Here is a 22,690-nt window from a genome sequence, read left to right as displayed (position 1 = left end):
TTCCACAGTTTGGTGATTGTGGACATTGCTGCTATGAACATTGGGGTATAGGTGGCCCTTCTTTTCACTACATATGTATCTTCGGGGTAAATACCCAGTAGTGCAATTACAGGGTCATAAGGAAGCTCTATTTTTAATTTCTTAAGGGATCTCCACTGTTTTCCAAAGTGACTGCACCAACTTGCATTCCCACCAACAGTGTAAGAGGGTTCCCCTTTCTCCACATCCTCTCCAACACTTGTTGTTCACTGTCTTGTTAATTTTGGCCATTCTGACTGGTGTAAGGTGGTATTTCAATGTGGTTTTGATTTGAATTTCCCTGATGGCTAATGATGATGAACATTTTTTCATGTGTCTGTTAGCCATTTGTATGTCTTCTTTGGAGAAGTGTCAGTTCATGTCTTCTGCCCATTTTTTGATGTGATTATCTGTTTTGTGTGTGTTGAGTTTGAGGGGTTCTTTATAGATCTTGGATATCAGCCCTTTGTCTGTAGTGTCATTTGCGAATATCTTCTCCCATTCTGTTGGTTGCCTCTTTGTTTCGTTGATTGTTTCCTTTGCTGTGCAGAAGCTTTTGATCTTGATGAAGTCCCCAAAGTTCATTTTCGCTTTTGTTTCCTTTGCCTTTGGAGATGTGTCTTGAAAGAAGTTGCTCTGGCCCAGTCGAAGAGGTTACTGCCTATGTTCTCCTCTAGGACTTTGACAGATTCCTGCCTCACGTTGAGGTCTTTTATCCACTGTGAGTTTATCTTTGTATATGGGCAGTTTGGTAATTCTTACAATATTTCAATTTTTTTCATTATTATATTTGTTATGGTGATCTGCAATCAGTGATAATGGCTTGCTGAAAATTCAGATAATGGTTAGTATTTAAAAAAATTTTTTAAATAAGATTTTATTTATTTGACAAACATAGATCACACGTAGGCAGAGAGGCAGGCAGAAAGAGAGAGAGAGGGAGAAGCAGGCTCCCTGCTGAGCAGAGAGCCCCATGCAGGGCTTAATCCCAGGACCCTGAGATCATGACCTGAGCTGAAGGCAGAGGCTTAACCCACTGAGCCACCCAGGTACCCCAATGGTTAGTATTTTTAAATTTAGGTACATGCGTGGCCTTTTTGGACATAACAGTGTTGCACACTTAATAGACTACAGCATAGTGTAAACATAACTTTTACATGCACTGAGAAACCAAAAAAATAATTTGATTCACTTTATTGCAATACTAACATTATTGTGGTGGTCTGGAACCAAATCGACAATGTCTCTGAGGTATGCCTGTATCCTTTATGAGAAACACCTGAATTCCTTTAAGCATTTCTTATGAGCATAATGTTAAGCTTTCTCAGTAGAGGGTAATGGGGGGATACTGAAGGAAAAGAAAAAGTTTTCTAGCAGCTCATGGTGTGGACTGGTGTTTGCCTGGTATGGTCTAAAGACATTCAGTAAATGTCCACAGGCCTACAACACAATTCATATGAGACTTTGCCGCCTTGGCCAGGTGATCATCTTTTTGCAGCCCCCTTGACATGGAAACCAATGTTCCTGTATGACCTATACACAGCTTCCTGTGTCCTGGAGTGTCTTAACACCAGAACCCACTTCTACAAGCCTCAACACAGCCTGTGTGCCTCCCACTTGTAGTCCAGAGGTCCATATAGAGCTGTCACTTCTTCTGCAAATAAAGAAGGTTACCTGCAAAGAAACAATAAGTAGATCAACTCAAGAACAAAAATGAAATATTTCTCAATAAATCCTGGAAACAGAAGATAGTAGAATATTATCTTCAATGCACTGAGGAAAAATAACTATCACCCTGGAATACTATACCAAGAAAAAGATCTTTCAAGAATAAGGATGAATGACATGGATAAATGTGAAGAACATTATACTGAAAAAGAGAAGTAAAAAAACACAGTGTGCGAGTCCCTTTGCAGGGCATTCAAGAAGAGACAAAATTAAACTATGGTGATAAAAATCAGAAATGTGGTTACCTGGGATGGGGATAATTTGATTAGAAAGAAGCACAAGGAAACTTTCTAGGATTAAATGTCCTATATCTTAATGGGGTTAGTGATTACACAAGTATATACATTTGCCAAACTCACTGAACTGTACATTGTGATGGATGATTTTTTGTGTTAACTTGACTAGGACACAAGATGCCCAGATAAGTGGTGATACATTTCTGGGTGTGTCTGTGAAGATGCTCCCAGAAGAGATTAGCATTTGAATGGTAGGCTAAGTAAATCAGATTGTCCTCCCAGTTGTGACTCAGCATCCTCTAATCTGCTGAGGACCTAAATAGAACAAAAAGGCATTGGAAGGGAAAGTTTGCTCTCTGCCTGACTGCCTAAACTAAGACATGGGTGGGTGTTCTTCCAAGGCTGTTTGAAATACAAATATCCTTTACAAGATAGTGCAGAATAAAAGTATCCAGGGCCTCTGCTTACAAGATGTTCAGAAATATGAGATCCATGGGGAATTGTGCCCCGATATTTCAGAACAAATTGGGTATGTGAATATTTTTCACTGTAAAATGTATGATATTGAATACAGATCCAAAGTTACCATCCAAATTGAGATGTGCTGTAAGTATAAAATTTACAATAGATTTTGAAACCTTGTATTAAAGAATGTAAAATATCTCAATAATTACATTGAATATGTTAAAATGATAGTATTTTTTATATATTGGTTTAGATAAAATGTATTAAAATTTATTTCACCTGTTTCCTTTTACTCTTCTTTTTTTTAAAAAGATTTTATTTATTTATTTGACAGAGAAAGAGATTACAAGTAGGCAGAGAGGCAGGCAGAGAGAGGGGGAAGCATGCTCCCCGCTTAGCAGAGAGCCTGATGTGGGGCTCAATCCTAGGACCCCGAGATCATGACCTGAGCCAAAGGCAGAGGCCCCAACCCACTGAGCCACCCAGGTGCTCCGCTCTTTTTTTTTTTTTTTTTTTTCTTTTTAAGGAATCTCCATGTCCCATGTGGGCCTGGAAGTCATGGCCCTGAGATCAGGAGTCACATGCTCTCCTGACTGAGCCAACAAGGTGCTCCTTTTTACTTTTAAAAATGTGATTACTAGATATTGTCAAACTTATGAGTCATGCATTATATTTCTAATGAATAGCTCTGGAAGTCTAATTTTTATTGGACAGCCTAAATGATCAAGTAAGCTAATGAATAGAAATTGAGAGAGAAGATTTTCTTTGTTGGAATGCCCTAGCAAAGAGAGATGGAGGCAAAGTTTAATTGTTAATGTTTTCTTTGGGAGGTAAGATCCCAGAATAGTGAGAGTGTAGGAAAAGAGAAGTGAGTCAGAGAAAGTAGGAAAGCACCTTTGGGCAGTTGCTAGGAAAGTCTGATTCTAGCTTTTGTGGCATGCTGCCTCATCTGAGATTTAAAGTGATGATAGCAGCCAGAATAACCATAGGACTGATTGGGTAGGCCTGGGTCCTGGGGCTACTGAGGCCCATGTGGATTGCATGTTGGGCTGTTTTGATTTTATTGGGTTATGTTGATTGTAATTTCCCATTGACAGTTAACACTGGACATGGAAGTGGTTAGAGATGTTCCACTGACTCCCCAAGTTTCTGAACCTAATCCTCCTTTCGTTCATTAGGCTGTAGCAACTCCAGCTTCACCTGGCTATCAGAATTCATTACCCAACAAGTACATCAACTCTATGTTTTTACCTGTTTGTCCAATAGCATGAGGAACCCAAAGTGACTCCAAAATATTAGTCACAACTTCCAATTGGGTGGAACCCTGTATCTTTCCCACCCTTGGAATTAAGACTTCTGACCTAACAGAGTCAACAGTTTCAGGAATAGGAAAGACAAATTCCATTAGTGAGTCACTGACAATGATGATGAGAGAAGCAACAGCCACTTCTACATCTTGGTTCTTATACCTCAGTTTTCTAGTTCTGGGAGACACAGCACAAAAACTAGCCAGAGAATCAGTGTATATACTGCATCCTGAAGGAAAGGACTTCAACCTCACAAGATACTGTCCTCTAGCTGACACCTAAGCTGAAATTTTCACTGTTTCACTGTTTGTTTTGTTTTGTTCTGGATGGCTGCTCCTGGCTGATAAGGTACTTGGTAAAATTAGTGATTCTTAAGATCATGAGGCCTTTTTCACATTTCTTTTGACATTGAGTGGGTCTATTTTCTAAGGCAATGTCATAGGGATACCATTTCAAAAGAAAGAATTCTATAACTTTAGGATGGTGCTAGGGAGACACTGCAGTCAGGGAAGGTAGAACATTTTCAGACGTTGTATTAATTCCAGTAAATCAATAGGATGGCCCCAACAGGGGGCAAAGGGTTGAGAGTAATCAATCTGCCAACAGGTGGTTGGCTGGTACCATTATCTAGAACTCAGCATCAGTCTCTGCTTCTGGCTGGTTGGGCAACCAGCAAAGGCAGTAAGTAAGATCATCTTTCGTGAGAGAAATCCCATGTTGTTGGGTCTGCTTGGCTTTCATCTTTGCTCCTATGATCACTTCCTTCATGCGTTCAATGTCAAGTACTGGAGTGGTGCACAGAGAAACTGGCTAAAATCCATAGGAGTGGGCTTTCTGTGTACTTGATTTTCCAGACCCCCCTCTGTGGTACATGTTCTTTTTTGAGCATTAATGTGAGACACAACAAAACTGCATGTGTTGTGCCCACTCCTATAGCATCCATCCACATATTATCTACCCAGACCTCCATGTCACCCATTTTCCATCCTCATTTAAGGTGCCCCCCCCTTTTTAAAGATTTATTTATTTTAGAGAGAGAGCACGAGAGAGAGAGAGAGAGAGAGCACAAACATGGGAAGGGGCAGAAGGAGAGGGAGAAAAGCAGACTCCCTGCTGAGCGTGGAACTCAACATGGGGCTCCAACTTATGATCCAAGGTCATGACCTGAGCTGAAATCAAGAGTCAGACACTCAACCAACTGAGCCACCCAGGCACTTCTTTCTCTTTTACGGCTCTTTTAAGGCCCCAACCAAACAAGACTTTTGGCTCAGCTCAGATGTTCAATATATAACTATAGCTCAGGCTACCTTTCCTATCACATGAAGTAAAAAATCAAACACAGGTCTCACAACTTTGTGTAATGAGATTTCCTCTCACCAGTGTCATGGAGGGCCATTCCTGAATGGTGTTGTAATGTGGCTGGCAGCTATACTTTTACAGCCAGTTCCAATATATTGTACCAGCAGCCTACATGTGAATCAGGCCTGTGTTAGTTGGTCATAAGGAACTCCCCATGAGGTCATCGGTATAGCAGAGTAAGTGACATGGAAGACTAGACCATCTATTCTTACAGTTTACTTGAGTCCCTTGGGCTTTGCTTGAGCCTGAATATATCACTTCCTACATACAATGGGACATTGATGCTTCTGCCCAGCTTTATGACTTGGTTGCTGTGATAATCCTCTGCTCAGGCTGCATAGTCCTTTAATGTACCATGGTCAGATGTTTGGTATTTGGTAAGACCCAGTAGCATACTAGGACATATTTTTCAGAGTAGTTTTTTATGGTGAAGTGCATAGCTTTGTTATAGAATATAAGGATCTACACCATGACTCTTCTATTGGAGCTTGTCCCAAACTCTATATATCTTCCATGGATAAATCTCCAGCACTATCAGATTTGTTGGATCACATGATGTAAGTGTAATTTTTCAGGCCTGACCATAGGCAATTACAAAGGTCTTACCTGACAGGCCTCGTGGGAAAAAGCTATCCATCCCCTCATATCAGACTTGGTATACAGTCAAGTATTACAGTCTCTAAAGGGAGTTGCTGTGAAGGACTGATGTCCTCTGGCTGTTCATGTTCTTCACATATTTACATTCCCAGCCCCTATAACTTCATTCCTAGGTCTCTTTATCTGAGGTCTTGGGCAGAGGTCTTCTTCAGCTAACTCTGCCATATCTCTTTATGGGGCAGGACAAACGGGAAACCTTAATCACCTTTATCCCTACTTAGACTCACTACCCAGTAATTTTCCACTGTTAGCCCTTCCTCTCCTCCCTCCCTCTAGGGTTCATAAAGCAGCCAGAACCTTTTGTTCAAGGTTCCCTCAACAGTGGGACAATGCCCATATCTCTGCTGATCCACCTGACCCTCAATTTGTATGCCATTTCATGGGGGAAATGAAGCAGGGGGGAGTTGGCATCTTCGATTTCAGCCTTTTGTTTATACTATCACAGTAAGTGATTAAAGTCTTCACTGTTACTTTCATTTTGGCCCCTTGTTGGTTTGATTGGCCGTTCCAACACCTGGTAGCTCAGCTCTCTCCCAACTCTGCTGAGCTCCTGATAGGGTAGTGTTCAATTTTGTTTGGCTTATTCAATATTGTCTCAGTTATTCTGGGCCTTTTGCCTCTTCTTATAAACTTGAGAATAGGTTTATCAAAATCTACAAAATAACTAGCTGGGATTTTAATTGGAATTCCATTGAATCTATAAATAATGTTGGAGTTAGTATTTCCCTTCTTCCAGATAGGTTAGACCCTGATAAAACCCCAGAGGTTTAAGCTTTGGTTAAATGGTTTCTCTTGATGACAGGTCTTATTAAGAAGATCAGAATGGTCTGATGTATTTCAAAATGGTTCCTTTCCTCCGCCTCCTGCTGAAGTATCAGGGAGTTATTCTCTAATCTTCAGTGTGAGAACTTGGTTGCGCTCCAGAAAGCAAAACCCACAAAAGCCTGGGTGACCCCCTAAGCCTGGGCCCCTATAGTTTTTAACTCTCAGCCTCCAGCAGTTCATCATTTATAGTGTAGGTTTTCCTACACTAAATGCTGGTTCCCGAGGAGCATGGGTTTCTGCTGTAGTAAGCTGTGATTCTCTGTATCCACCTGTCTCTCGTTTTGGGGGTAGTGTTTTGCCATCACCTGAATTCTCTGATGGAGCTAAGAAGAGTTAGTGATTTTCAGTTCAGCATTTTGCTTATTTTTAGGATGCAGTGATGACTTTCAAGATCTTTACACAACAAATCATTAACTGGAAGTCTTCTTTCTTTGACCCACAGAATTTCTAGAAATATATATTTTAACACACTATTTTTAGAGCAATTTCAAGTTAAAAGCATAATTGAATGAAAAATACAAAGATCTCCCATACATTCCCTGCTCCCACACATACACAGCCTCCCCCATTATCACATCCCCCACTAGAGTGGTACATTTTGTTACCACTGACGAACCTATGTTATCACCCAAAGTCTATAGTTGATGCTGTAGTTCACTCACGGTGTGGCGCCTTCTATGGGTTTTGACAAATGTATAGCAATATATACCCACCATTATGGTTATACAGAATAGTTTCCCTGCCCTAAAAGTCCTCTGTGCTCTATATATTCAACACTCCCTAGCCCCTGGCATCTTTCTACTACTCATCTTTTTTACTGTCTTCATAGTAACATTTTCCAGAGTGTCATATACTTGGAATCATATTTTTTTTTTTTTTAAAGATTTTATTTATTTATTTGACAGACAGATCACAAGTAGGCAGAGAGGCAGGCAGAGGAGAAGGGAGGAAGCAGGCTCCCTGCTGAGCAGAGAGCCCGATGCGGGGCTCGATCCCAGGACGCTGGGATCATGACCTGAGCCGAAGGCAGCGGCCTTAACCCACTGAGCCACCCAGGCGCCCCGGAATCATATTTTTTTTATAGCCTTTTCAGAATGGCTTCTTTTACTTTGTAATATGCATTTAAGCTTCTTCCCTGTCTTTTCACGGCTTGATAGTTTCTTTTTTTGTTTTGTTTTTTTCAAGATTAGTTTATTAGTTTTAAAATGCAATCAAAGGGGTGCCTGGGTGTTTCAGTTAGTTAAGCGACTGTCTTTGGCTCTGATCATGATCCCAGGGTCCTGGGATCAATGCCCACATCGGGCTCCCTACTCAGTGGGGAGCCTGCTTCTCCCTCTCCCTCTGCTGCTCTGCCTGCTTGTGCTCTCTCAGTATCTCTGTCAAATAAATAAATAAATAAATAAAACCTTTAAAAAAGTGCAATAGAAATAACAAATACCATTTTTGTATCATAATTTTATAAGTAATAAGTAGTAATACACTGTTATATGATATCTTTTTTGGTCATAAGATTTTGCTGACTCACTTCTCTCCAAATTTCTTTTCTTCTTCTTCTTTTTTAATATTCAGTTAGCCAACATATGTACATCATTAGTTGTTTTTTTTTTTTAAAGACTTTTATTTATTTATTTGATAGAGATCACAAGTAGGCAGAGAGGCAGGCAGAGAGAGAGAGGAGGAAGCAGGCTCCCTGCGGAGCAGAGAGCCTAATGTGGGGCTCGACCCAAAGACCCTGGGATCATGACCTGAGCCAAAGGCAGAGGCTTTAACCCACTGAGCCACCCAGGTGCCCCCATCATTAGTTTTTGATATAGTGTTCAAAGATTCATTAGTTGCACATAATACCCAGTGCTCATAGTTCATTTCTTTTTAGCACTGAATAATATTCCATTGTCTAGACATACCACAGTTTATTTATCCATTCACTTACTGATGTCGACATCTTGGTTGCTTCCAGGTTTTAACAGTTACTAATAAAACTACTATAGACATCCATATGCCTTTTTTTTTTTTTTTTTAACAGCGAGAGCAAGCATGCATGCATTCACTCATGAGTAGGGGAAGGAGGCAGAGGGGCAGAGGGAAAGAGAATCTTAAGCAAGCTCCATACCCAGCCTTGATCTCATGACCCTGAGATCATGACCTGAGCCGAAATCAAGAATCAGATGGTTAATCGACTGAGTCACTCAGGTGCTCCTGCATATTTTTGTATGGACATAAGTTTTTAACTCCTTTGGGTAAATATCAAGCATTGTGTTTGCTGGATCATAAGGTAAGTACATATTTAATTCTGTAACAAACCACCAAAGTATCTTCCAAAGTGGTTTTTATCATTCTGCATTCACATCAACAAAGAATGAGAGTTCTTGCTTCTCCACATCCTTGCCAACATTTGGTGTTGTCAGTATTTTGAATTTTGGTCATTCTAACAAGTGTGTAGTGGTATCTCATTGTTGTTTTAATTTGCATTTGCTTGATGATAAATGATGTGGAACATCTTTTCATATGTTTATTTGCCATCTGTATATCTTCTTAGGTGACTTGCCTGCTAAGGTCTCTGGTCCATTTCTTAGCCAGGTTATTTGTGAACTTATTGTTGAGTTTAAGAGTTCTTTGTATAACTTTCTAGGGAGATACTTCTGGCCTATTGTCCCTAGCTTTGGGGATTAAGCAGACACTGAGTCATTTTTCTTCCCCTCATTATAATTTATGTAATTATCTCGTGGGACTGAAACATCCTTGGCCTTGGTATACCTTAGTGTTCTAATCTAATGAGTTTACCAACTTCATATATTTAGAGATGATGGAAGCATTGTCATGTGAGCCAAAAAGCCCTCAATGGTCTTCTGTAGCAGGATGCTGACCCTGCATATCATTTAATTTCTATAAGCCTTGTCTTTTTAAACCAGGAAACTATCATTTGATTTAAACAGTCTGAATTTTGGAAAACATCAAATGAGAAGATTTCAAAGTGAAGAAATCCATGTCATGCCATGTTTGTGTCCTGGTGCGTATTCTTCTTTTTTTCTTAAAATAGATTCCTTAAACTATTTCATTTTTTTCCCCCAAAGATTTTATTTATTTATTTATTTGAGAGAGAGCGAGAGAGCATGAGGGCCTGTGTGAGCAGGTGCGGGGTGAGGAGAAGCAGGCTCTTCTCTGAGCAGAAGCCCTATTTGGGGCTTGATTCCAGAACCCTGAGATCATGACTTGGGCTGCAAGCAGATGCTTAGCTGACTGAGTCACCCAGGTGCCCCTTTAAACTATTTCTTAATAGAATAACAGAATATATCCAAATATACTGGCTGGGATGAGTTTTCCTTTGACTGGGTTTAATGGAATCTCTGAGATTTATGAAAAAATTCCTTTGCTACTCTTGCTGTCATGTTGTAATTAGTTTTGAACAGACCAAGGCTAACTATTTATTGCATTGAGTTATGGCATATTATTTGAATTGAGAGCTTTGTTCCTATCAAAAGTAAGAATGCTGCTGAAGTGTGGAAGGCTCTGAGCCAACCAGAGCCTTCTCAATATCAGTAGTCTCTACTACAGGGAGACTAAGTCAGAACTGGAGAATTTTGGTTCTGTTTGCCACTGTATGACAGGCAAGTCACCTGACCTCTTTGGACTCTGTTCCCTCAGCTGCAAAACCAGAGGCTTGGACTGGATAATCCATGATACCCCCAAAGCCAAGACACTAGGCTTGTGAAAAAATAATGCCTCTGTAACAGTAAAATACTGTCCTGTGTCTACAGGTTCAGGCACTTCCAGGGTCATTATAAATAGCCAAAACAAAGCTCAGATTTGATGAGGGGAGAACCCTTCACAAGCTTCCTCCTAAATATGGAAACAAGGGAGATAATATCAGCACAGGAATAAATCCATTTCATGCAATGTAAAATTCCGTGTCACCTTCCTAGGATCAGTGTTACATCCTAATGCAAAATGGGACTTAAGTAGATCACGTGACAATGAAACCTGAAATAAGCCTGTGCTATTCCTTGGGTACCCCTGCGCTGTTAGGAACAGCCATACATGTTAACTCCTTCTATGCGTATAACAACCTGAAAAAATCGCACTGTCTACATTTTTGAGTTCAGGAAACTTCCCAGTTCAATTCTCACCCTCTCTGAGCGGTGGAGGATTTTAAATTTGCCTGCACATTTAGTGCACATTTCTGGAACCTCAGGAAGCCTCCTCCGTGAGGCTTTTCAAAACAGAGGGTCGTAGTCCACTAACATTAACTAACTTGCTGTTTTTTTCTGGGCCAGGCCCTAGGCTCCACGCGGTACACGGATTTTCTCAGCCCTCAAAATGACCCTACGAATCAGGTAATTTTAGTCGCTGTTTCGTCTCTGAAGGGTGGGAGTGCGCTCTGAGACCCACCTGTGGAGCTGCAGGAGGTGAGCGTTACTGCCGCCGGACAGGCCTGTGAAGTGTGGATGAGGATCCCGGGAAATCTGGGGGAGCTGAGGCGGCGAGTGTCTCCGTGTTTCGGTTGTCTGAAGCGGTTGGGAGCCTCTCTCGCTGTGTCTCATCATCCTACTGTCCGTCCTTGAGCTCCCTGAGGCTTTGAGCGCCACTTTGTGCCCAGGGATCTGTGTGTCCCAATTGCCCCGCACTGTTCTCGCCTTCTGCTCAGACACCGGAGCAGCAGGAATAAGCGCTGAAAATTGCCCAGACTGCCGAGGTACCCCCCAGCACCAGATTCTGCCCATCCACCAGAGCTCTGCGCTCCCCGCCAGCCCGCCCCGCGGCGGGAGCCCGGGCAGTCCCAGCCGCTCAGCTGACCTGGGGGCGGAGCCGGGGGCGGGGCCCGGGCGGGGAGCGCTAGAGCCCCGGCGGCTTCCGAGGAACTCGCGCTTCCGCGGCCACAGGCGCGGGTGGCGCGGCACCCGCTGTAGGTATGCGCCTCCGCCTGCTTTTCCTGCTCACCCTGTGCGGAGCGGGCCCCACCGCCTTGGGGCGCACCCTCAGCTTGCTGGGAAGCTGGAGGATCCGCAGCGGGAACGGCTCCCTGGAGCTGCCGGGGAGGGTCCCCGGTTGCGTGCACAGCGCCCTGTTCCAGCGGGGCCTCATCCAGGTACTGTGTGCGGACGACCCGCCGCAACCTGCACCCGCGTGCCCCTTGTGCTGAGAGGGGCGCAGGAACGGCTTAGCAGCCCCCGAGCCTTAGGGCTGTGTTCCTGGGTTTGGCCCTAACTTTTCCTTTGGGTCTTGTGGTATGGGGCGGGGAAATGTTGAAGCAGTTAAACTACTGTTGGCGGAGCGTACCGCTGGGGTCCGGGCTTGGTGCAGGCGGCCGGACCCAGTCTGGGACATCACTAATTATGGAAAGCGGAAGTTCATACTGGGCGCGTACTGTTTCTACTGGCGGTTTTCCTATTGCTATAGTTCTCCACTGAAGAGTATAGAAAGGACTTATTACCGACAAAGCGTAAGGTGGGGGTTTACTGTTTTACTATATGGACCCTTTAGGGGACAATAGTTTCGCTAAGCGTTAGCTATATTCAGCAATGTCTTAGTTTTTCCCTTTAGCTTGTAGACCTCAGGGAGTCGGGTTGGGATTGATGCAACCGTCCTAGGGTAAGGAGAATGAGACATACAAGTGTAAGGTTAGTATTATTAGTGCTAGTGTAAAGGCTAAATAATTTTTAAGGCTGATTGGGATATGAAGAAAGATGCCGTTTCTTAAGGCACATTGTGTGTGTGTGTGTGTGTGTGTGTGTTAACAGATCTTCCAATTTATAGATTCCTTGTGGAGGACGGTTTCCTCTTTGGCTGCCTGTGTGCAGAGAAATTGAGAGCTTTTCCAGACTTTTCCACCTTCCACTGTTTTTGTGCACTGTTCCATCAGCTGCCTGTGGCTTTCCCATTCTTCAGTCGTTCTTGCCTGGGACAAGATGTTTTTGATACATTTTACCAGCCCCAAGAACATCTCTACAAGAGTAGATCTACTTATCAGCGTTTTACGGATGATACGGAGTTAGGGAGCCCAGAGAAGGTAGAGAATTTACTCAAGATCACACAGCAACTAAGTGGCAGAAGTGGAATTCTAGCCCAGGCTGGCCAGACTCCATTCCATAGCCTGGGTTCTTAGCTGTACTACGCTTACCGTGGTGTTGTGAAAAATTATGATATTCCTGTGGTTGCCAATGGGGAATATCATTCACAGTTTACTTAAATGACAGCATCATCAAGTAGGGTTATGCAGAATTTCTGATCTGGTACACATTAGCTTTTTTTCAAGAATTATGTATCAGAAAGGAAGTAAATCTTGTAAATGACACTGACCATACCCACCACCAGGCTCACCCAACCCCCCCCCCCCTCTTAAACCCTCAGTTTGTTTCTCAGAGTCCACAGTCTCTCATGGTTCATCTCCCCCTCTGATTTCCCCCAATTCACTTTTCAAAGATATGGGTTTTATTTTTTTATTTTTAATTTTTAAAAAAAATTTTAAAAGATTTTTATTTATTTATTTGACAGAGGATCACAAGTAGGCAGAGAGGCAGGCAGAGTGAGGGGGAAGCAGGCTCCCTGCCGAGCAGAGAGCCCAACGCAGGGCTCAATCCCAGGACCCTGAGAACAGGACCTGAGCTGAAGGCAGAGGCTTAACCTACGGAGCCACCCAGATGCCCCAAGATGTAGGTTTTAAATGGTAGTGCAGTGAGAGGTCGGGGGCAGGCTTTTGGGGATTGGGGAACTCTGGGCCTAATCATCAGCACATCAGTATTATTGAGTTAATATGCTGCTGTTATTCCACTTGCTTTATTACAACTTCCCTTTTGGTGTCGGCCTCAGGAAATCTTCTATCGTTTAGAGCAGATATGGCCGAATACTGTGTTTACACAAGAACTTGAAACATATCTTGGCCAAAGTTATTTACTTACTCATTCCCCTAATTATCTTGTAAGTATTCCGTACTTCCAATGTAGCAGACACTATTTAAAGTGCTTGAAATTGAGTGGTGAGGAAAACAAACTCTTTGTACCAATAGACATTCCAGTGGAGGAGATAGACAATAAACAAATTAATAAATAATATAATGGCAGGTGGTGCATGGAAAAGAAATAAAGTCGATTAGAGGAAGCGGGGGTAGAAGGCTGGTGGGGAAGAACTGCTATTAGAATAAAGTGACTAGGGGCGCCTGGGTGGCTCAGTGGGTTAAGCCTCTGCCTTCAGCTCAGGTCATGGTCTCCGGGTGGTGGGATCAAGCCCCGCATCAGGCTCTCTGCTCAGCAGGGAACCTGCTTCCCCCTCTCTCTGTTCTCGCCTCTCTGCCTACTTGTGATCTCTCTTTCTCTGTCAAATAAATAAATAAATCTTAAAAAAAAAATAAAGTGGTTAAAGATAGCCATCTTGATAAAGTAACTTTAAGCAGAGATCTTTTCGATAAGGTCAGTTTTAAAAAGAAAAAAGACGGATGGGACGCCTGGGCTCAGTTGGTTAAGCGGCTGCCTTCGGCTCTGGGATCGAGTCCCACATCGGGCTCCTTGCTCGGCGGGGAGCCTGCTTCTCCCTCTGCCTCTGCCTACCACTCTGTCTGCCTGTGCTCACTCGCTCTCTCTCTCTAACAAATAAATAAATTAAAAAACAAAAAAAAGAAAAAAGACGGAGAGGGGAGAGGCCTTGAGGCGGGAATGTGCTGGAGAAGTTGTAGGAATCGTAAGCTGGCTAGTGTGACTGGGGCCCTGTGAGCCCTTGGGCAAGGGAATGTGTTCAAAGAGGGCATCTGCTGCAGATCTTGTAGGGCTTGTAAGCCATGGGAAGCACGTTGGTTTATTCTGCATGTAATGGGAAAGCTGTTGGGAGTTTGGAGCATAGAGTTGCATGAATGGAGCTGCCTAAGTTCTTAGATAAGGGGACTCTTGTTAGAATGTTTTTAGCTTTCCTTTGCAATTCCTCAGTGGTGCAAGTTTGAAAAGCTTTTTTTTTTTTTAATTTTAAAAAAGATTTTATGTATTTATCTGTCAGAGAGAGAGAGAGAGAGGGAGGGAGGGAGAATAAGCAGGTAGAATGGCAGGCAGAGGGAGAAGCAGACTCCCTGTAGAGAGCATGGAGCTGGATGTGGGACTCGATTCCAGTACCCTGGGATCGTGACCTGAGCCAAAGGCAGATGCCCAACTGACTGAGCCACCCAGGTGTCCCGCATTTTTCTTTTTTTTAGATAAAGGTATTCTCAGTGTGCCAAAATTAGAAAATATATGTGAGAAGAAGAAAACCTGGAAACCTGGCTTTCAGAAATAATTACTATTAAAATTTAAAAATATACTATATTCTTTCAGAACTTTTCTGTCTATACACACGTTTGATAATTATTTAAATATACAGCATAACTATTTTTTCATATAGAATATTTTTTTTTAAAGATTTTACTTATTTATTTGATAGACAGAGATTACAGGTAGTCAGAGAGGCAGGCAGGGAGAGAGGAGGAAGCAGGCTCTGTGCCAAGCAGAGAGCCCGATGCGGGGCTCGATCCCAGGACCCTGAGATCATGACCTGAGCCGAAGGCAGAGGCTTAACCCACTGAGCCACCCAGGCGCCCCTCATATAGAATATTTTTGATAGTTTTGTATATGATAAACATATTTCTACAAACCATGCTTAAGGGCTCTTTTTGATTTCCCTGTATATATTTGCTGTCATTTATAATCAATCACTTACTGTTGGATAGTTACCAGACTTTTTTTTCTATTCTTTGATGAAGATCCTTTTAACTAAATTTTAGTTATTGTGGGGTGCCTGGGTGGCTCAGTAGTTAAGCATCTGCCTTTGGCTCAGGTCATGATCCCAGGGTCCTGGGATTGAGGCCCGCATTCGGCTCCCTGCTCGGTGGAAGGCCTGCTTCTCCCTCTCCCACTCCTCCTGCTTATTATGTTCCCTCTCTGACTGCGTCTCTCTCTGTCAAAAAAAATAAATTAAATCTTTAAAATAAATAAATTTTAATTAGTATATATCTTTCTTTTTTTTTTAAGATTTTATTTTTTTATTTGACAGAGATCACAAGTAGACAGGGAGACAGGCAGAGAGAGAGGAGGAAGCAGGCTCCCTGCTGAGCAGAGAGCCCAACGTGGGACTCGATCCCAGGACCCTGAGATCATGACCTGAGCCAAAGGCAGAGGCTTTAACCCACTGAGCTACCCAGGTGTCCCATATATCCTTATTTTCTTAAACAATTTTTATGAAGTGCAATTGCTGATTCAAAGGGTATACACTTTTTTCGTCTTTTTTTTTTTTAAGATTTTATTTATTCATTTGACAGAGATCAAAGTAGGCAGAGAGGCAGGCAGAGAGAGAGAGAAGCAGGCTCCCTGGTTCTCAATACAGTTTTTCTCAATAAATAATAAAAACTGTAACAGTTTTACATTCCCATTCTTTTATCAGAGTGCTCATTTTAGGTGCTAGATTTGGACATTATTTTATTTACTTATTTTTAAAAATGATATATGCTATTTTATTATTTATTTATTTATTTTAAAAGATTTTATTTATTTATTTGACAGTGAGAGAGATCACAATTAGGAGAGGAAGGCAGAGAGAGAGGGGGAAGCAGGCTCCCTGCTGAGCAGAGAGCCAGATGCAGGGCTCTATCCCAGGACCTCTGAGCTGAAGGCAGAGGCTTAACCCACTGAGCCACCCAGGCCCCCCTATTTATTTATTTTAGAGAGAGGGTGCAGGCACATATGAGAAGAGGGAGTGGTAGAAGAAGAGGAGGAGAGACTCCCAAGCAGACTCCCTGATGAGCAGGCAGCCTGGCCCCTGGGGTGGGGGGTGCTCAGTCCCAGAACCCTGAGATTATTACCTGAGCCAAAATCAAGAGTGGGATACTCACCCAGGTGCCCCATTTGGACATTATTTTAAAAAGCAAAACCAAACACAGTTTATAGTGAGGTTGAACATCTTTTATATGTTTATTTCATGTTTATTGGTGATTTGGGCTTACTTACTCATGTCCTTTATTTTTGTGTTGGCTCTTCATCTTTTAAAATACAGATTTATTAGACCTCTGGTTATATATTTTCAAAAATTTCTCTTTTACTATTATTTTTTAAAGATTTATTTATTTATTTGACAGACAGAGATCACAAGTAGGCAGAGAGGCAGGCAAAGAGAGAGAGGGAAGCAGGTTCCCTGCTGAACATAGAGCCCAATACGGGGCTCGATACGGGGCTCGATCCCAGGACCTTGGGATCATGACCTGAGCTGAAGGCAGAGGCTTTAACCCACTGAGCCACCCAGGCGCCCTAAAAATGTCTCTTTTATATATTGAAGTCTTGTAAGGTTTTTTCCTTTCATGATTGTTTCTGTCTTCGATATTTTACTTTGAAAGTAATTCCTTCTTACCCCAATAAGTAAATATTTACATGTATTTCCTCTTTTGTACCTTTATAATTCCTTTATATATTTAAAATTTTGATCCATTTGAGGTTTTCAGATGGTTAGTTTTTTATATCCCATAATTTAACAATTTCGCTTTTGTTCACTGATATAAAACATTACTTTTTCATGTATGAAATTCTCACATACTGGTAATTTTCTTATTTCCTCTCTTAAAATTATTTTTTAAAGAATTATAAATGTTTAATGCTTATTGAACAAAAAAATTGATGCACAAAAATATAAAATACAAAGAATAAGGGAAAAACAATAAAAAACATACTACAAACTAGAAGTAACCATTATAAAAATTTTTATGTGTGTCTTTCCAGATTTTTCTAAGTACATACAAATACAATAATATAAAAATGAAATTAATTCCTGTAATGGTTTTATAAGTACTTATTCATTTAAAATATATGGTGAACATCATTCTGTATCTCTAAGTATCTGTAAGTATAGATCTAGAATAATTTTTAATAACTACATAGGCCCCGTTATGAAGATGTGTTCATATTTGAAATCTACACTTAAAAATAGAAGAAAATATTTTATAAATATATGAATATATACATACACTAAGAACTGGTAGGCACCATATACTTAGGACTTATCTAAATTTTACGACTATCTTGTATCCTTCTTATGTAATTGGGACAAATGATCAGAGAAGATTTTTTAGATGTGTCAGTTTGTAAAATATAAATGTCAAGACTATCATGGTAGCTATATATGTGACTAACAACTTAGTCTTAATCATTCTGTCCTAGGAGCTGTCATTCTGTCCTGTGAGCCATGAGTCTGCCCTTGGAGGCCCTAATCTGCCGATTATCACTCATAAATAAATTCTAATAAAATATGTACACTAGTGTGAATAAATGTACATTTTTGTACTCTTGAAGTAGCCAAGAGGCAATTGTCATGTAAATACACTTTTAAAACTTTGTTATGTTAAATTTCAAACAGCTACAAAGAAGAGTAGCAAAGTGAGTGAACTCCCATTTACCCGTCACTCCAACTTCAGCACAGTGCATTTTGTTTCTTCCTCCATTCACTATGCCACCCCTAATTTTGAAGCAATTCTAGACTTCACACCATTTCATCCTCAAACATTTTACTATGGATCTCTAAGTATAATGCCATTATCACCCATTTGAATGTTTTTGTTGTGTTTCAGAGGAAGAAGTTTCATGATTATGGTCCAAAATGACCAAATATAAATTTATCCTTAAATAGAAGGTCCTTTCTCTGGTTATTAATGTTACAAAATGTTATTAATAACATTTTCTTTTCTCTAGCTTACTTTGTTGTAGGAATACAGCCCAGCTTATTGTTTTCTTTTTTAAAAAAGAGGTCAATTAATTTGTTCTCATTTTCTACGAAAGACTTAAAAATGGAATATTTGATTTTATTTGATCATTTTATGATGTGAAATGATCTCAAAAGCTTCTAGAAAAGGGATCTTTTTTTTTTTTTAAGATTTTACTTATTTATTTGAGAGAGAGAGCATGAGAGGAAGAGAGGTCAGTGGGAGTCTGCTGAGCAGGGAGTCGGATGCGGGACTCAGTCCTGGGACTCCAGGATCATGACCTGAGCTGAAGGCAGTCGCTTCAGCAACAGTCACCCAGGCACCCCTAGAAAAGGAATCTTCTAAAGATCTGTATGTTTTCTAAAAGTTTGCTTAAAAACGATGTATGACATTAAGGAGATAAAAGAGTTAAGAACTCTGTATTTGAAGTATAAATTTGAGCAGAAATAATCACTCAGTTTTGGGGAAGAGAGAACCATGAGGTTTTTAAGCCTTCTTCTTCTTCTTCTTTTTTAAAAATTTTTATTTTTTAGATTTTATTTATTTATTTATTTTTAACGATTTTATTTATTTATTTGACAGAGATCACAAGTAGGCAGACAGACAGGCACAGAGAGAGGAGGAAGCAGCCTCCCGCTGAGCAGAGGGCCTGATATGGGGCTTGATCCCAGGACTCTGGGATCATGACCTGAGCTGAAGGCAGAGGCTTAACCCACTGAGCTACCCAGGTGCCCTGATTTTATTTATTTATTTGACAGAGAGGGATTACAGATAGGTAGAGAGGCAGGCAGAGAGAGAGAGAGGAGGAAGCAGGCTCCTTGCCAAGCAGAGAGCCCAATGTGGGACTCGATCCCAGGACCCTGAGATCATGACCTGAGCCAAAGGCAGAGGCTTTAACCCACTGAGCCACCCAGGTGTCCCATATATCCTTATTTTCTTAAACATTTTTTAGAAGTGCAATTGCCCTTAACCCACTGAGCCACCCAGGCATCCCTTCTTTTTTTTTTTTTAAAGATAGCTTTGGAAAATTCTGATTCTTAAACCTGGACATATGCTTCTTCATTTGGTGCCTTGTGGGGTGTGTTTAGGGCATAAGAAGATTTGCTTCTTATGGCCCAACACTGGATATCAAAGGAACAACTGATAGTTGAATCTTTAGGTAAGGGGTTGTCTTTATCCCATGAACATGTACATAGTCGACCTAGACTATGAAACTCATTTTCATGTAATAGTGCTTTAATGTCTTCCATGTGCAATGCACTCTCCTTGACCCTCTCAGGTGCACCTGGTCATATAATTCCCACTGCAGCCCTGTGGAGAAGGTTATCATTACTTACACTGACTGAGGCTCAGAGGAGTTATGGCCTAAGATCATGCATCTATTAAATGGTGGGGGGACAAGGATGCAACCCACATCTTTTCACATCTCATGTGGCCTGTTGGCAAGAAGAAATAGTAAGCAAAGAGAACAATTACTGTTTTAATCTAAAGATGTCCAGTGAAAACAGTGATGAGCATAATGTGCTGTTCAAAATATACCACCCAAAGCATCCCATTTGCTGAAAGTTCTTGATAAATGCAAGCAGTTCCTGAGGGTCACTCTACACGTCCCTTCTCTGTTCTCTGCCTCTTGGAAGTCTCTTAGTTTTGGCTGTCTGTGCCAAAACTGTGGCTCTGGCCTAGAGCTGCTCCGATGTCTTAATCTGGAACTCTGTGCTCTGCTGATTTGTGGCTGGAAATTTAGCTTCACTCTTCTAAATGTCTTCATGGAGTGTTGAAACCCCAGTATATCCAAATGCCTCTTCTCTCAATTCTCCCAATCCTTAGTTTCTCTTCTTTTATCTGTTTCTAATAACATACCAACATTTTCTCAGTGAATGAGGCCTGGAATTTTGAGGCCGTTTTTTTTTCTTGGCACCTGTGTTGCTGCTTGTTGGATCTTGTAGGTCCAGTCTACAGTGTCTTATAACCATTCCTCCTTCGTCATTTGTACTGCTATCAGCCCAGCTTATTGTTTTCTTTTTAAAAAAGAGGTCAACTAATTTTAAGGACTTTTAGAAATAGGTAAAGGATACACAATTGATCCTGAACAAAATGGGTTTGAACTAGGCGGGTCCACATATACTCGGATTTTTTTCGGTAAGTACAGTACTATAAATGTGTTTTCTCTCCCTTCTGATTTTATTAATAACATTTTCTTTTCTCTAGCTTACTTTATTGTAGGAATATAGTATATAATATACAAAATATGTTAATTGATTGTTTATGTTATTAGTAAGGTTTCTGGTGAATAGTAGGCGAGTGGTAGTTAATTTTGAGGAGTCAAAGTTAGTAAGCAGATTTTTGACTGTATGGGGTTTAGGAGCACTATATTGTTAACTGTACCCCCAAGGGTTAACTGTAATGATAAAAAAAAAATGTAAAGGTGGGATATATAATGAAAGCAAGTATCCTTCCATCCCTGTCTCCTAGTTTTCTAGTTCCCTTCCACAGAAACAACCACTGTTAACAGGGTTCTTGTGTACATTCATGCATCTTGTGACAGATGTCTATGTACATAATAGATTTATCTACATTTCTCTCTACAAAAGATGATATTCTATGCATATGGTTTGGTACTGACTTTTTCCTTTAATTTGACATACCCTAGAAGTCATTTCAGATCAGTACCTGTAACAGTAACGATAGCTGCCATTTGTTGAATGCTTGCTGTATGCAATAAATGGTTCTAAGCAGTTTCCACATGTTACCTCTTGCAGTTTTCATACTGATCCTGGAAGGTACTATTATTCCTGTTCTAGAACTGAGAAAACAGAAGTGTCGAGGTGTTACATGAGCTTCACAGGATCCCACAGGTATTAGGGCTGAGCTGGGACTTGAATTCATGCAAACAAGGTTGCTCCCTGCTGCTGCTCTTACCTGTCAGCTCCACCCCTCCCCTCTCTCTGCCCCAGCTTCATCTCAGAGGCAGGAACTATGGCTGTGGATCTGTTCAGCCACCCAACTTTGCTCCCTGAGCAAGTGTGATCTGTGGCTCCTCTGACCCTTCGTGTCAGTCTGGAATCATTCTCTGGGCATTTATGCTAATCTTTCATGAGTTCTAGTCTGGCGCTGTGGAGTGGGCTAAGGAAAGCATCTTGTTTCTCCTTTTAAATTCCCCTTTTAAATTCTCTTTGGTCAGGAAACAAGGAGTTACCTTAACTTCCACCCCCTTTTACCTAGCTGTGGTAGAGATGCAGCAGTATTTACTAGTTTAAGGATTTTAGGCAAAAATGATGTTAAGGCCAACCAAAATGTTTTGACTTAGGAACTTAGAATCTCTTGTACCTGTGCACCTTCTGAAGTAAGAATCATAGTTGAAGCTCCTTTTGGCGATGGACAAACTGAGGTTTGGAGAGTTTAGCTTCTCTGTATCTTAATATATTGTTTACTCAATGTATTGTTTACTTCTGCTCATTTTTGCATAAATGTTTTCTTAAACTTTTTTTTTGTCTACATGTCCCAGAAGACATCTATGTATGAGACACTTGCAAAGACTTCCTTTTCTCTTTTTAACTCCATTTGAAGTAATTATGTCTGGGGTAGAATCAGGTGTTGGGCTGAAGCAGAATTGGAGAGTGGAGAAGCTATACCTGGTTACAGAATTTATGTATCTATAGGCAGTCATAACAGATGAAGTTCAGAAGCTTACAGAGAAAATGAGACTGATAATGTCCTTTGTACGGTATGGTGCCACGTAGTTTGTTGACGTACGCGAGCATGGTAAATGCCAATTATAAATAACTAGCATGGGCTTTATATGGCATATTTATCTCCTGGTTCCTGCTTGGTAGGTAGCACTGACATTGTAACAGTTGGTGGCATTTGTGACAGTAATGGCAGCATTGGGTAATGATTGAGTGTTTGGACTCTGGAGCCAGACGTCCTGGGTCTGAATCAGTGCTCCACTACTTCATTTAACTTTTAGCCTTGGACTCTTTGTTACGAAATGGCAATGATGATAATACCTTTCCCCTTGGGTCAGGTGATCGTCTGATATAAAAGTGTCGGTGTGTGTGGCATGAGGATAGTTGAAAGAATGCAGACCTTGGCGTTAGACTGAGATGATTTGGTTCCTGGATGTACTGCTTACTTGTGGGACCTTAGGAGTGGAATCTTCTGGAGCTTTAGTTTCTTCCTCTGTAAATGGTATTTACTGCATATGTTTGTTATGAATATAAGACTATATGAGTACCTATCTTGGACAGCAGATGATACTTTTGTTGTTTTTTAGGGCTCATGGGTTTGCTTAGCAACGCAATGACTTAACATGGTTTCTTAGTCATCAGGTGTAACACTGAACTGCTGTTAGCTTTATTTATTTATTTTTTTTAAAGATTTTATTTATTTATTTGACAGAGAGA

The 22,690-nt window shown here is 41.1% G+C and overlaps 2 protein-coding genes across 2 annotated transcripts in view; one reads left to right on the top strand and one right to left on the bottom strand.

Moving 5' to 3' along the window:
- Nucleotides 1–435: 435 nt before the first annotated feature.
- Nucleotides 436–11,347, bottom strand: LOC308338413 (uncharacterized protein). Its single transcript, XM_080796405.1, has 2 exons — nt 10,982–11,347; nt 436–1,692 (listed from the first exon to the last, which is right to left on the bottom strand). Exons 1-2 carry the CDS (start codon nt 11,311–11,313, stop codon nt 1,689–1,691), a joined length of 336 nt encoding a protein of 111 aa, XP_080652531.1. The 5' UTR covers nt 11,314–11,347; the 3' UTR covers nt 436–1,688.
- Nucleotides 11,348–11,462: 115 nt separating this feature from the next.
- Nucleotides 11,463–22,690, top strand: part of MANBA (mannosidase beta) — a 115,022-nt gene continuing 103,794 nt past the window's right edge. Inside the window, exon 1 of the mRNA XM_080796398.1 lies at nt 11,463–11,678. Within this exon, the coding sequence (XP_080652524.1) occupies nt 11,502–11,678 (177 nt within the window). The 5' untranslated portion in view covers nt 11,463–11,501. The remainder of the gene's footprint in view (nt 11,679–22,690) is intronic.

This window comes from Martes martes (assembly GCF_963455335.1).
Source record: "Martes martes genome assembly, chromosome: 2".
NCBI classification, from domain to species: Eukaryota; Metazoa; Chordata; class Mammalia; order Carnivora; family Mustelidae; genus Martes; species Martes martes.
Note: the sequence above shows the minus strand (reverse complement) of the source record. Positions and strands in the feature narration are given on the sequence as shown.